Source organism: Sceloporus occidentalis, unplaced genomic scaffold (genome assembly GCF_023333645.1).
Source record: "Sceloporus occidentalis isolate IW3139 unplaced genomic scaffold, rSceOcc1.0.p SCAF_7, whole genome shotgun sequence".
In the NCBI taxonomy this organism is placed as follows: Eukaryota; Metazoa; Chordata; class Lepidosauria; order Squamata; family Phrynosomatidae; genus Sceloporus; species Sceloporus occidentalis.
In genome coordinates this window covers 11,335,668-11,350,648 of record NW_028316987.1, presented here as the reverse complement: position 1 = coordinate 11,350,648, position 14,981 = coordinate 11,335,668, and the positions used below count along the sequence as shown (strand labels likewise).

The window sequence follows — 14,981 nt, the reverse complement described above, 5'->3', positions numbered from 1 at the left end:
AAATCCAGGATACTTGTGGCCAAGCAACATGAGAATGTGTTTAAGATGGCAAAAGTTATCAGTGAGGAAGAACACATAAGGTAGGAGAGGCTGCAGCAATTGGCTTTTGCCTGAGCCTACTGGGAAGGGCAAAAATCTGCCTTCTTTCCTCTCTCTCCTGCTGTGTTGATTGATACAAATTTTGCACTTGGAACTCAATTTGCAGTAGTTGAAACAAGCTGCTTAGCACAAAGAGAGATGTGGGAAGAGGAGGGAGAAATGGGGACATTTCAAAAGCAGTTGAAAAAGTGCAGGGTGACCTGACAGCCTCCTTTTCCAGGACAGGTCTTACATTTCAACCTTCTGTCTAGGAAGAATTTCAAAATGTCCTCCATCTTGAGCATGACTAAGAAGCATGAATTTACATTTACATGAGTGTTTTTAGCTTTTAATTGGTAACGTGCTACGTTTTGTGGTGCCTTGTCCTCTTTTACAGTTAGGACATCTAGTCATCCGGAAAAAGTGGCTTGATGGGACTGTCTCTCCCAAGTTGGAGCAGTTGGAGGGTTTGTTCTTTTTTATTATTTTATTTCTCATGTAATTGTCACCCTCCTTATACTTAGGGAACCTCAACTCAAACTTTTTGGCCAAGGCCTTAGGCCAAGCTGTTTTTTAGTGGCCCTGCCATTACGATGCCAATGCGCCTCCAAAGTGTCTCAACTTTCTCTGGAACACAGTGAGACAACATGAGTGGCAGAAAGGTAGCCATTGTAACTGAAAAGCCCATTGGAATGACCATTGGAATGTGTAACCATTGTTACTCATAACTGTTGGAACACAAAGTGGCTCAAGGGAGGGGCCCTCCTTCTCTGTTCCTCTTATGGCTGAGTGGACCTAAGTAGGAAGGAAGGATGGGCTCTTTCTTGCACCATGCAAGGCGGCAGCGGTTGGTTGTCCCTTCTCCTGTTCATTGCCCCACACTTTTTCCTCGCTGTCGGGATCATGCTGAACACTGTCACGGACCCAAAGGAAGGTAACCAACCTCTGTTCTACCAATTCATCCCTTGGAATGGGGTCAGTAGTAGTGTTGTCCCACATGCACACACCACACACTTTGGGATGGCATCTCATTTTGTAAAAGCAGGGGTTACTGAGGCTGTTCTTGCAGCCTCCTAACTCAGAATCTCTTTTTCTTGTGCAAGAGTGGAAGCAAACAGGGGCTGGTAGAGCCCACATCAGTGAATCTGCTCCATGTTGTAACCTCAAAATTAAAGGATCTATTTTGGGTGTAGGGTTCAGCACTTCGGAATTTATGCTGAAAACCTGAGTAGCCTGATAGTCCCAATGACACAGCATGTTGTGGTTATTTATTGAATGCACTATGTTGACCAGGAAAAGTGGAGCCCGTGGGCTACATGTGGCTCTTGGAACCCCCAAATGGGACCCTTGAAGCCCCCCATAAGCCCCCTCAAACCTCCAGAATAAAGTAAAAATGGAAGGGCAATTGGAGGGGCAATGTTTTTCCCCAAATGGTCCCAAATGTGCCCAAACCACATCAATTTGCTTTCCCTGACCCTCCAAAGCCCCTCAAACCTCCTCAAAATGCAAAAGAAATCTAATAATCATGAAAAATCAGCCAAAATGGCAGCTATAAATTTGGACAGGATACCCCTCCGTAAGGTAATAGAGTCATTGCTAGGTGGGACAAAGATATTCAAATAATGGTTTAGATTCTGTTTTAGTTGTGCAGAACTTCAGCTTTGATCTCACAGCCTGATAATATTCTGTAACCTAAATGATCTCATTTCTGCCTTTGCTAAATAATGTGATTTCGATTTATTTCCCGTATTTGTTTTTACATTTACTTAAGTCATTTTTGTACCATTTTTTAAGGTCAAGCTTAGCAAAGCTGTTCACATGAAAAAAAAAAAAACAACGCACAGCCTCTCCATCCTGCTGGCATTAAGTTTTGGTTTCTTTATGAGATACATGGATCCTCTTTCGATTAGGATCGGAATACCTTACTCCCACTGTTGCTTTTGATAATGTGTTTTTTCATTGTTGAACTGTTTAATTGTTATATGTTTTTATATTTCATTGACCAGATTTGTAATCGTATATTTATACTAGGTTGTAATCCTGCCTCGATTCACCCGGGAGAGACGGGAAAATATAAATAAAAAAATTATTTATTTTATTATTTATAATAATATCCAGAAATGCTGGCCAGCACTGATGAGGGAGTCCTATAATCATACCAACCTTGTAGGGAAGGAAAGGCTGGGTGAGCTTCCTACAACCAGGGATTTGACCTCAAGTCTCTTGCTTCCGATTCCAGAACTCTAATTATTACATAATTTTATTTTCCTTGCAGTACAAAATGGAGTGAACGAGGCACCTCATTCTATTAAGTTAATTAAAAAGAATTACATTTATGGCAACACCAAACATAAAGGTAACTTTTTTTTAATTTTAAACATTAAGACAATGCAAGATGTATATGTGTACAGAATTATTAAAGAGAAGAACTAGTTATTTTGCAGATGCATTCGTTTAAAAAGAGAAAGAGAGCATGCTCTTAACAGAGAAGAGTCCCAAAATCTTCAATATATTTGTCAATAGGAAAAAACCTTCCTTTTGTGCAAGGAAAAAAAGGGAAACCTTGCACTTTTACAGCAGATTGAAGGTCCTTTGATAGTCAGTCTTAAAAATGGATGGCCTGGGCTAGGGAGCATCATCAGCTTTTGAGAGGACAATTGTGAGAATAACAAAGTAAAACAGCAGCCTGGGGGTCAAACCAGATTACTAAGGGAATCTATTTTCCCAGAGCACAATTTTGTCAGACTCGACAAACAGACTTACAAATTATAGTCACGTTTATCTTTTAACGATCAGTTACTAAGCAATGCACACTAAATGCAAGATATGTAGATGAAGGAAATCTGCTATGAAAAACAGATATCTTTCCCCAACCATTTTTTTAAAAAAAAGATATATAGTTTGACCCTTAGTAATGTCACTTCAAAGTTAGAAGATGGGTAAACTCTCCCGACCAAAGCACCGATGGATGGCCTTTGATTTCTCTTTAAGCATAGTTTTTACTGAGATGACAAGCCTATATGTGGGCTATGTCACATTGTATTGCAGGTGTCAAAAGACTGTCTTCTTCCATACAAAAATATCACAAAATCTCCTACACAGAAAACTAGCGTATCAGGAACATGGCTAGATTGGGGGCTTTTCTTTTTTACAGGTTTCATCCCTTTTGTCTGATTGCTATGTACACTGTTTATTTCCTCTTTCTTGTTTTACAGTGGATGTCTATGTCAAAGTGCACAGGAATAGCCCCTTTCTAGTCTGCATGGATGTGTCCCTTTCACAAAATGAAGTCATTGACCCCACCTACATGTGGATTGGGCCAGATGGACAGACACTAAATAGTGAGTTATGCTTTGCAAGAATCAACAGTAGAAAAAAATGGTGAAGAGGCTAACTAGTTAAGTTCTTTCTTGAATATAGAGCTGCAAACTCAGCCTTTTCCCAGAAATCTCAGCCTTCCTGGTCCAAAAAACCATGGCCCAAAAAACAAAACAACACACAAAAAAACCCAGCAAAATAATGGCATTATTTTCATATATGTGGCAAAAAGAAAATATTGGTGTGTACGTAGGAGGTGAAGAGAAGATTGTTTTAAAAACAAATAAACCTCTAAATAATTTTTTGACAGACAGCAGTCCATCAGAAGGGCAATAATCTTCTACAGCTGCATGTACGCCATAGAAATAATGCAGCTTGACACTACTTTAAGTGCTTAAACTCCATCCTATGGAATCCTGGGACTGGTAGTTTTACCGGGTCTTTAGCTTTCTTTCCCAACAAGTGCTGGTGCCTCACAAAATTACAAATCCCAGATTTCTGTAGGATGCAGCCATGGCAGTTAAAGTGGTGTCTAACTGCTTTATTTTTCCATTGTACATGCACCCTTGGATGCATGGAAAACTGATGTGTCTTAGGATGTGTTTGGGCATCTTCATGGGATAGAGGTCTAAACTGTGGAAATAACACAGTTTGAGATCGCTTTAACTGTCATGGCTCCATTTTATGAAATCCTGGGATTTGTAGTTTGCTGTAGCATTCAGAGCTCTCGGACAGAGAATGTTAAACCTGTTCTGATTCCTTGCACTCTTGCTGCTGCTTTATATTATAGAAACTATGGGTGAATCTATACTGAAAAAATAAAGCAGCTTGACACTTTAACAATCATCACTCTATCCTACATAATTCTGGGATTTGTAGTTTGGTGAGGTACAACAAGAGTTCTCTGACAGACCAAATACTTTACCAAACTACAAATCCCAGGATTTCATGGGATAGAGCCATGACAGTTAAAGGGGTTTCAAACTGCTTTATTTCTGCAACGTGTATAAATCCTAAAAACTCATGTTGTATATCTATTTCTGTTTTAGAAAAACACTACGTGAATCTCACAGCAACTGGAAAATTGATGGTGCTTGATTTTAAAGAGCACATGTCCGGATCTTATACTTGCACACTTACTTACAGAGTTTTCCGAAATGACATGCAAGCAGAACAGGAAAGATTCAAGACATTTAAATTTATGGTTTATGGTAAGAGAAACAAAATGTATCCTTGTTGGATTCCTTTTAGTCCTGACTCTCAAACAACTGCTTGGTGGACAGGACCTAATTAGTCTAATCTAAGCCTCAGACCCTAAACATGGCACACTAAACATGTTTGACTATTTGGAAATACACTGTCTGCTAATGGTCTTGCCTCCCTACACACCCTCTTATGTCTTTCAAGTAAACTCTCCAAGAAGATGACACCATTAGTTCATTGTCCATTTTAAATTTATAAGGTATAAAAATAGGTATTATATTTAAAAGGTTTATAAAGGATAATGGAGGTTTATAGCTATGATACAGATGTTTATGGAAAAGTTTTGCTAAAATTCCACCACAATCTGCCTTTCCTCCTGCACTGGAAAAATGTATGCGGATCAAGTGGGTGGGACTGAGACAGCAGCGTGGGTGTGAATGAGAATGAAGATCCGGATAAGAGGCAAATGATTGTAGAAGGAATCCTTTCAATTCATTTTTACCTGTTTCAGAACCAAGTGGTCAGAAGAATGAACAAATCTGTCAATTTCACTTCCCCCCTCATCTCTAATTCTTACCTTTCCTGTATTAGACATGATCCAAGTGATGTGAATAAATTATTTATAAATAATAAATAATAACTGGAATCCTATTTGACCTATTTGATTTACAAATCTTTATGTATTCTTAACTACATAGCAGAGGCACTAAGAAATGTGTTACTGAATTGTGAAGATGCATAATGGGACACTGGCAAGAAAGCCTGATGAACATTTATATGCAGTGCTCATTGGGACCACTGTGCATCGGGTCCATTTTGTATTAGTCCATTGTATATTGACCCCATTGTGTATCAGTCCATTGTGTATTGGTCCAATGTACATCAGTCACCAATGCACATCAGTCTGTTGCTCATCAGTGCATTGTCCAATTGGTCCATTGTGCACTAGGCACCAATTCACGTCGGTTACTTTGCTGGTTCTGCTACATAGTAATGTGACAGCAGTCCTCTGCTGGGTATGGAAGTTATGCAACTGCACAATTCTAATTCCAGCAGACCTAAGTCCACTTACAAATGCACAACATCCTAGTAGGATTCTAACCATGATTAACAACAACAGATAATATTGCATGCTATTTAGACTCACTCACATTTCCCTCTTTCTTTTAAAGCATACCGTGAACCAGATTACACATATCGAATGTCTGTTCACTTTACAACAAAAGCTTGCAACCTGGCGGCAAATGAACAGTTCTTTGAAGAGCTAAAGAAAATTCTGAATAATCTGATTTCCCACCTGATGTGTCATATCAGTGAGCCTTCGTACAAGTGTTATTCCGTGAAGCGACCCAAACATGGCCTCATAGATGAGCTGTTTGTTGTTTTTCAAGGTAATAGAAGAAGAATAGTTCTTTTTCTTTTCTTTCCATCATGGCTTTTGGCCTTCATGACATGGGAACCATGTGGAAGAAGACTGTATGAAAAGTTCCCATGAGCATTGTTTCTGTGTTTTCAATACTGATGATACAGTCACATCCAAGTCATAATTTCCTTCTGAAAAACTAGTTCCATGTAGGTAGCATGCCATGATAATGTCTGGTCTCAGTTTCGCATATGAAAAGTATGAAGGCTTATGCCCTTTAGGGCGTTCCATGGTCTAGCCCAGAAGACCTTTTTCAGCGGACCCCAGAAATTCAAATCATACTGTGGGTAATCACTAGTGACTTCTGTACATATAGTAATTTCACACTTATCACTATCTCCATGGTGTATTAGGTGGGGAATTCTCAAAAGATGAGGTTATGTTTTTTAGGTTCACCTGAGATTCCTCTTAGATTTCATTAAAAGCTCAGCTGTGTGATGGACATAACATGTCAAGTTCATATTTGCTGTGATTTTTAAAGGCTGTGTGGGAGAGGGCTCACCTAGGAATGAACATGCATGCAATTTCTAACATGCATGATAAGCAATATTACCAACTTTTCTAGAGGATGTGCCTCTTTTGCAGTAGCATTATGGGTTGGCATGTTGAATTCTGTAGCAGGGTAGGCATTTAGGGTCACAATTGAAACCCTGTATTGTAGCAGTCATACCACCTAACAGACACAGAAGAATGGTGAGTCACAGACAAGTGGTTTCAGACTGTTCCAGGGAAAATTGAAACGGTTGTGGGAATGATTGGGTGTTGCAATAAGTTGTACAATAATGACAAAGGACCTTCCCGGACATTTTGCTCATAACTATTCACCTCCTCTTGCAATACGCAACCGAGAGAATGTGTTGATTCTGAGCTCATATGTGGTGATTTTGTGGCGCAAAGGACCTGACCAGCACAAGCCATGAACTGAATGTGCACTTTAACATGTACTCCAGAATTCAGTGTAATGCAGAGGGATTCTATGGCAGAGCAATCAATGTGGAAAATGTTCCAAGGGCAAGTCACACTCTCTGAGCCTCAGAGGAAGGCCATGGCAAACCCACTCTGAACAAAATTTGCCAAGAAAATCCAGTGATAGAGTTGCCTTAGAGTCACTATATGTTGGAAACAACTTGAAGGCACACAACAGCAAGTAGAAAACTAATGTTTTCTGTTGCTGTCCATGGTACCCAGGTATAGTTTTATAAAACCCGAAGCCAGCAGTTCCTTCATCTATAGCTTGCTTCTGCCTCCCCTGTAAGACTTGAGATATTTTCTTCCTTTCTTATGTATCTCTTGGGTCAGTTGTCCTTTTCAGGAAAGCTGATATAGAGGAAGGAAACTTTTGTGGCTACCACTCCAATTCACAGGATTTAATTGCAAGTAAACTCAGTTAAGCCTTACATGACAATATTCCAGCTCTAACTCTGTGGTGATTCTTTAGTAAGTTTAGGCAAAATTCTCAAAGAAATGAATGTTCACCAGCAAACCCTTGTGTTTCTTTGTTTCTTAGTGAACCCATTTGCCGCAGGTTGGGACGTTACTTGCCACAAGACTCCCTCTAGCTGTGAAGATGTCACCAACAGCCACATTCAAAAGGTAAGAGATCTTTCCAAACTTTCCCAAATTTTCCCATAAAGATTTATAGGCTGCAAAATACCAGAGAAATCATGAGGGAAAAAACAACACATATGCTTGGAGTAGCTTAGAAAACATAACAGATATTGCTCTACTCCTTATAATATAGCATTCTAAATATACATAAGACTCATAGGGGCTGTGCAGACCGCCCCTAAGAGGCGGCCTCATCTGCCTTTAGGTGCCCTGAATTGGGGCCACAGCAACTGCATGCCACAGCCCCAATCCAGCCTTTCCAGGGTGCAAAAAGGAGCCACAAAAGTGGCTTTTTCGCGTCCTAGAGAGGGCACACTAGCCATGGCACCACGGCTTAATGGTGCTCCTTTAGCGCTGAGTTGTGTGGATGCAGCACCAGAGGAGCACTGTGACAGTGCACATTGTGTGGAGTGGCATGTGGTGTCACGGCACCCTGGGAGTGGAGTTAGGGCATGCACCATGTGGATGTGACACCCCAACTCCACTCCCAGGCCAGCCTTAATGGCTGGTTTGCACAGGGCCATAGTCTCCCTCATATATACTGCTATTAAATTAAATGGGGAACAGGAAGATGGGTAAATGATTGCACTGTCTAGGAAGTAACTCATAGATCAATAATTATGTCATGCATCCATTGCATTCACCATGCTTTCTTACACTACTATGAATGCACACAACAGGGACAATGTTAAATGAAAGCATAGGTATGACAATCTGTAACACAGAGAGGAAAGCTGTATCCATGAGAAAAGTGGGGAAGTAAGATGGGCAAAACAGACAGGCTCAGTGAATCTGAGTAGCCCTAAACTTGTAGTAGGTATCATGTGGCTGTCTAGATGTTGGATTTCAACTCTCACCTTTCCTCACCAGTGGCTATGCTAGTTTGAGTCCAGTTTATTTCGAGTAGGTGTAGGTCTAACAGGGTCACTGGAGACTAGGAAAATGTGATGCGAAGCTGTTTTGTTTTGTTTTGTTTTTGGTCAGTGTAGACAACCCCTGGATGTCCCATGCTGCCAGTATGAGAAAACCTGTAGTTGGAACCACCAGTGACACTTAAAAATTCAGGGAGAAAGGAGCTTCAAGATAGCATAAAGGCTCCATCAGTTAAACAGAAAGGGAGTCTCTTGAAGATACTTTTAAATACATGTGTGCTAGCAACTCACAGGGATTAGAAACGTGTTCCTTTTATAACAAAATCTATGGGTTTGGACTGGAGAGACTGCTATAGCATATATTGTCAAAGATGAATGACTGTGAAAGAAAAAAATCTATCTTAAGTGCATGTTTAGCTACTGCTAAAAGGTGTAAATAAAAACTCGCATACTATTAACACTGAAATTGTTATTTTTCTCATTCCATTGTGTTTTAGGCCCGGTGGCTCATTGAAGAGTTTTTCCGCAGACAAAGGTCCATCCTGAAACATGAGTTTCAGAACACCCCGCCAATCCATTATGTAGACCATAGTTTCCAAGTCACTCGCCTCGACAGCTGTCGCCCAGGGTTTGGGAAAAATGAGCTCACCCACAATGACTGCGCAAATTGCTGTGGTATCTATCTATCTATCTATCTATCTATCTATCTATCTATCTATCTTCTTAACCACACGCTCTTCGCCAAGTCAATCAGATTGAAATAGTTGCTTTATCTTCCCCATATTACAACTGTGAGTTTTTTCTCTGGGAAAACTCAGCTCAAAAAATCTGGCCAGTTCCCTGTATGAGCCAAGTGAACATATAAGAATATCTCCTAGAATCTTTCAATCCCAGGCCATACATGTGCAGGCTTCCCTGGTGAACAAGTGAATAGAGAAGGGCTACCTGAAGGTAAAACAAAAGAACAAAACAAAACAAAAATGCATCAGTTATCAAAGAGAAAAATTTCACATGTTGTAGATGAGATAAATAGTTAGGGTTACTATATTGAAACAGATCTCAATTTATTTCTGGAACCATCACCGCAATGTCCAAAACAATTGATCGCTACATTCATATTTCACTCTTTCTTTTATAAGCCCAAGGTTGAGCCAGCATGACATAGTGGTCTGAATGTTGGATTATGACTCTGGAGACCAGGCTTCTATTCCCAGCTCAGCCATGAAACCCACTGGGTAACCTTGGGTGAGGCACATTCTCTCAGCCTCAGGGGGAGGCAATGACAAACCTCTTCTGAACAAATCTTGGCAAGAAAACCTCATGATAGGTTCACCTTAGTGTCTCCACAAGATTGAGATGACTTGAAGGCACACAACAACAACAAGAGTCATGGACACTCACCTGCCCACTTTATCCTCCCAACAACCTTATGAGAGACAGAGAGTGACCCAATACCTCTAAGGGAATTTCATGGTTCAGTGGGACTTGTACCTTGGACTTCCAAGTTCTAATCCATCACCTAACCACTTCACTATAACCCCACTGGCTCTCAGAAGCACACTGCGATACTATTTTACTTTTTATAGAAATACTTGTTAATTTTTTAACAGAAGCCACCCCTTAGTTACACACAAACCAAACTCCATCCATCTATCTTTTTCTTTTGCATAGATGGTGCAAAAGGTGCCACATGGCACAGACCTATTTAAGCCTACTGGTATTCTTGTGAGAAGAGGACCTCTTCACAAGAGTCCCAGATCTCAATAGACCCAAGTTCTCATGTGAAGAAGCCTCAACCCATACCCATCCCACACACCAAATCTTACCGTGGCTGCCCTTTATAGCCATTGCAAGATCAGGCAGATGCTCAGCAGGCCAGACCTCCCTGTTGCTTGTCCCAGCTGGGACTCACTGCAATGGGTCTGCTTCAGGTAGGCAGACTCAGGAGGGCATTTTCCCTCATGTAACACATGGTGCCACTTAGAAGCCCTGTAAGGACATGATTATGCCAAGCCTCATTGCAGCTTCTTTTCTGCTAGCTAGGACAATCTGCCATCTAGTGACTGCAAATCATACTGTAGAGTACAACATTCTTTTTATTAGCTCAAGTCAATTAATCCATTTAAAATGTATATATTCTTAGAGATCCTCTTAGCATCCATGCCAGGTTTCAGGTAGCAAGATTTCACGATTTTGAAACTGCGGTGGAAGATAGACAAAAAACCTATCCTCCTCTTCATTCAATCATACTTCTATATTAAACAAATTAGGCAACTGTTCTAACCCAGTGTGAGCCACATGTAAATGAAAGCTGACATCCATATCTGAATTAAGACCTGCCTGTACAAATACTGGATGCTGCAGGGCTCCCCTACCGAATCAATATTCCAACTTTCACTTTAAAACATTGACACATGAGGAATACAATTTTAGCAAATTATACAAGATAAAGACGAACTGATCTAAATCTTTAAGAATAATGTGTGGATTGAAATTTAGCCATTTCTCAGATTTCAAAATTCTTGAGATTACAATAAAACAATTAAAAGTATCAGCTAAAAACAATATAAAATTACAAACATTAAAACCATAATAAAACCATAATGCTCACCCCCATATAACAAACACCCCATATAAAAACCATCCAATGGTTACACATTAAAAGACTGCCTGAATAAAACCATTTTTGCTTGCAGACAAAAGGGCAAGCAAGGAGGGAGCCAGCCTTGCTTCTTGCAGAAAGGTGTTCCATAGGGTTGGAGCAGCTACCAAGAAGGCTGTCTCTCATATTCTTACCAGGCGAGCCTGTGATGATGGCGGAACCAAGAGTGAGGATCATAGGGCTCTAGAAGGTTCATATGGGGAGATACTCTCTCTCAGATAGTCTGGACCTAAGCCGTGTAGGGTTTGAATTGTGCCTGGAAATGAACCGGTAGCCAGAGTGAAGCTGTTTCAGCAAGGGAGTTATATGCTCCTTATAATTGGCTCCAGCAGCATTCTCATTGCAGCGTTTTGCACCCACTATAGTTTCCAAACAGTTTCCAAAGGCAGCCCCAGACAGAGTTTGAACTTGATGCAGTGCTTCTATGCGATGTGATTTAAAGTGAGGTATACTGCAAAAATGTTAGAAGATTATGTTCCTAACTTAGTCAGGACAAACTTTTTTTTTTTTTTAAAAAAATAGTGTTCTTAGCAGTTTAAACATACCAAACTATGTGCTTAAATATTTCTGGAGTGGTGGGAGGAGACCTAACAGATTTAAATAATATTTTGAGAATATATCTAGTTGTAGATTAATAGAATTGTGGACGGGAAACAAGTGAAAGGACATAGGCAAAGAATGGGATCCACACACTCCTGCATTAAAAAGCAGTAATTCCATCTATCTGCTGTTTTAAGGCAAAGATGGAATCCTTTTCCCCAAGAAGCTGAATGCTTTTTAAGAGGGTCTTGAATAGCCCTAGTTGCTTGTTTGCACACAGCCAAGGCAGGGTCTTAATTGTCTTTGTGATCGCTCTCATATAAATCTGTTGTGCTTCCTGTTATTACTGTTATTATTATAACGTCGATTTGTTGTTGCAAATCCTTGGACTACAACACCATGGCTATGTGTGTGATGAAGAATCTTGGCCTTATTTGTATGTCTCAATTGCTGCAAGAATTTAAATAATGATGGTCCTTTGCATGACTTCTCCAATATGACAGTGTGTGTCCCTTTGATTTGCAGTGGCCTGTGATCCTGGGACCTACAGCCCAGACAATGAAGTGGTTTGCCAGAAATGTACAAGCATCCGGATTAAACACTATGGAGCAAAATCCTGTTAAATAAAACCAAATATAAAAGTTGATAGCAGCTGCAAAGAGCTTTCCTATGTTATAATTTTAATCCCCAATCTTGGAACCAAACTAGATCTTTTTTCTAAACTCAAGACTACCAGTGAAAACAGTAGTCATGGATATAGCTCCACTCTCGGACATCTAGTAGGACCTTCCTGTGCCTTGAATCCTGAATTGTGCTTTTTTGTCCTTACTTCATATCACTGAAGGCATGGAGTGAAAAAATGCAGAATATCTTGATAACAAGAAATGGGTGGGTGTGTTCAACTATTTGCTCCATACTCCACTACAAGAACATGGAGGTATATGCTGTTAGAGTTTAGATAGTTGCTGTTAAAAAGAATGAATGCAATCAAAACTGGAACCAGAAAGGCAAAACAGAACAAAATATTCAGTGGACAAGAAGTATGTGTCTCCACATCCTCGTGGAGATACCCACAGCCACACTAAAGCAAGCAGAATGGCTTCCCTAGATAGCTATGTTGCTCCCCACCACCACTATTTAGGGGTCTAGGAATATACAATAAATTGTTTTTCTTATATGTAGGACATGCTCTTTTCCACCCAAAAATGCTACTGCTTGTCCCAGTCATACTTCCCATCCTTTTTTCTAGATTAGCATTATTAAGCTCTTGATTTTATGGAGAAATTGGCCAGGAGGAAATGGAGAGGAACAGGAGAGGAACAGCTAAGACTGTGCAAATGGCCATAGGTCTACAAACAGGGAGCATATCATGGGAGGAGGAGTAGATAGCATGCTCTTGATTTAGTTGGATCTTCTCCCAAAGAACCTAGCTGCTCATATTAAAGGCTACTAGACCCCTAGAGGGCAGAGCTTTATATAGCCAAGAAAGGTATCTCCCCTAGGTCACTTGACCTGATAGAAAATCTGTGGGCAGCTCTTGCCATCTTGCCTGTGGAGGGTAGGCATTTGGTAATCCAGTGTGGGGTATCTTGGTGGTCTAGGTGAGCCAGGTGTTGCTAGAGCAGGACTATTGGAATGAATGCTGGTTCATGATCTCAATAAGCACAAATGATTCACCATATGTCATCTTGAGATCCAGTTGCTCTTGGCACAGGAACTCTTTGCCTGTGGCCCATGCTGCCTTTAATAAATTATGCTCAGAACATAAGCAGGTTGGGGATGTATATGTCTCTCTCTTAAGTATGCCAGACACAAAGCATCTTGCCTCTCTTGTTATGTAATACTAACTGAAGATGCCAGGTATTAAACCTGGTTTGGTCTTAATTACAAACCACAGCTCCACTGAAATACAGCATCACCCAGTTGCCACATATACACATCAGTACAATATAAAATGAATAATACACATACAAGAAAAAATATTTTATTTACTTTTTCCCTCTCCACCTATCTAGGTTGGACAGTTTGTTGTGGCGGATCAGGTCAGGTCCACCATGACAGAAAATAAATATTAAAACAATACAAAGCAATAACTTTGTCTACATCACAAAGCAAGAATAAAATAACACAACTTTCCAAAGATAATCCCTCTCACACAAAAGCGTCTTAATGTTCACAGTTTACTCCTTTAATTTCAAAGTTTATTCTCTATTTGGAACTGTGCTACGGCATATCTACCCTCTTTTCAAGAAATTTTCAAGGGTAGAAAATCACTCTTGTGATCTTGCCGGGATGTTTAAGATGTATGTTTTTATAGTACTATTTAGAAATAAAGATTAAATGTGAATGGCAATCCAAGAGTAAGCTAATACAATGGTCCCATATTTTGTTGTATTTCCATTAAAGAGGTTTTTTTCTTCTTCCCAGGTCCATGTTTTTTCCTAGGATGGGCCCAAAGCTCTTTTTTTGTCATTTTTATAGGAAAATAATATTGTACAATTACTGAGTCATGATCTAGTAATTACAGTTCACTATCCACAGAGGCAACTCATAGTAGGAATATGCAACTGGATTAGCAATAACACTTTGGTACACATTAATATGTTCAAACTTACCCTTATTATTCAGTAGATTGTCTTATGCTGTAAACATTATAACTGAACTTTAAAGTAATTGTTAAAATGGGAGATTAGATTATCTCTTAAAAGTTTAAAATAATACAGGATTGTAGGTACCCCTAAGCTTCAACAGGAGCGTGTATCTCTTAAAATGATGGCTTTGAAAATTAGCATGAAACATGGTGTGAAATAGCGAGATGCATGAAAAATTTCTACACCACAGTCAATATTGAGATAAGGGAAATGAGCCCTTTTCCCCTTTACTAAGCTACATAACAGCATTTCTCACATCCATTCCTACAAGTCCTGGAGTCCAGAAGCCAATCTTTGTTATCTACCTTCCAGCAGTCCTCCCTATTAAAATCAGGGGCAACTTCTACATATTAATGATGAAACAATATCATGAAACATACCTTGGACAAACATGCCTCCTTTCTAATAGCTGCCACAAAGAAGTGTCCTATCTTTCATTTTAATTTTTAGAATCTAACTTGGAATCTAGGCCAGTATGTCAGCCACATACATACAGGATCCAAAGAGGACAAATGAGATTGATAAGGGAGGACAAACATCTCCTAAACTTCAAAATATCTTCCATGAACTACATACAAACTGCTTCCTGTTTCCCATGATCTTTTGATCACCCGGACCCTTAACAG

At 39.9% G+C, this 14,981-nt stretch overlaps 1 protein-coding gene across 1 annotated transcript; it reads left to right on the top strand.

Annotated features, from left to right (window-relative positions):
- Positions 1-874: 874 nt before the first annotated feature.
- On the top strand, positions 875-12,348 carry LOC149309178 (zona pellucida-binding protein 2-like). Its single transcript, XM_089531195.1, has 8 exons — positions 875-1,012; positions 2,354-2,434; positions 3,294-3,419; positions 4,446-4,607; positions 5,772-5,990; positions 7,530-7,615; positions 9,000-9,177; positions 12,230-12,348. The coding sequence occupies exons 1-8, from the start codon at positions 910-912 to the stop codon at positions 12,325-12,327; spliced, it is 1,053 nt and encodes a 350-aa protein (XP_089387321.1). The 5' UTR covers positions 875-909; the 3' UTR covers positions 12,328-12,348.
- The last annotated feature ends 2,633 nt before the right edge of the window (positions 12,349-14,981 follow it).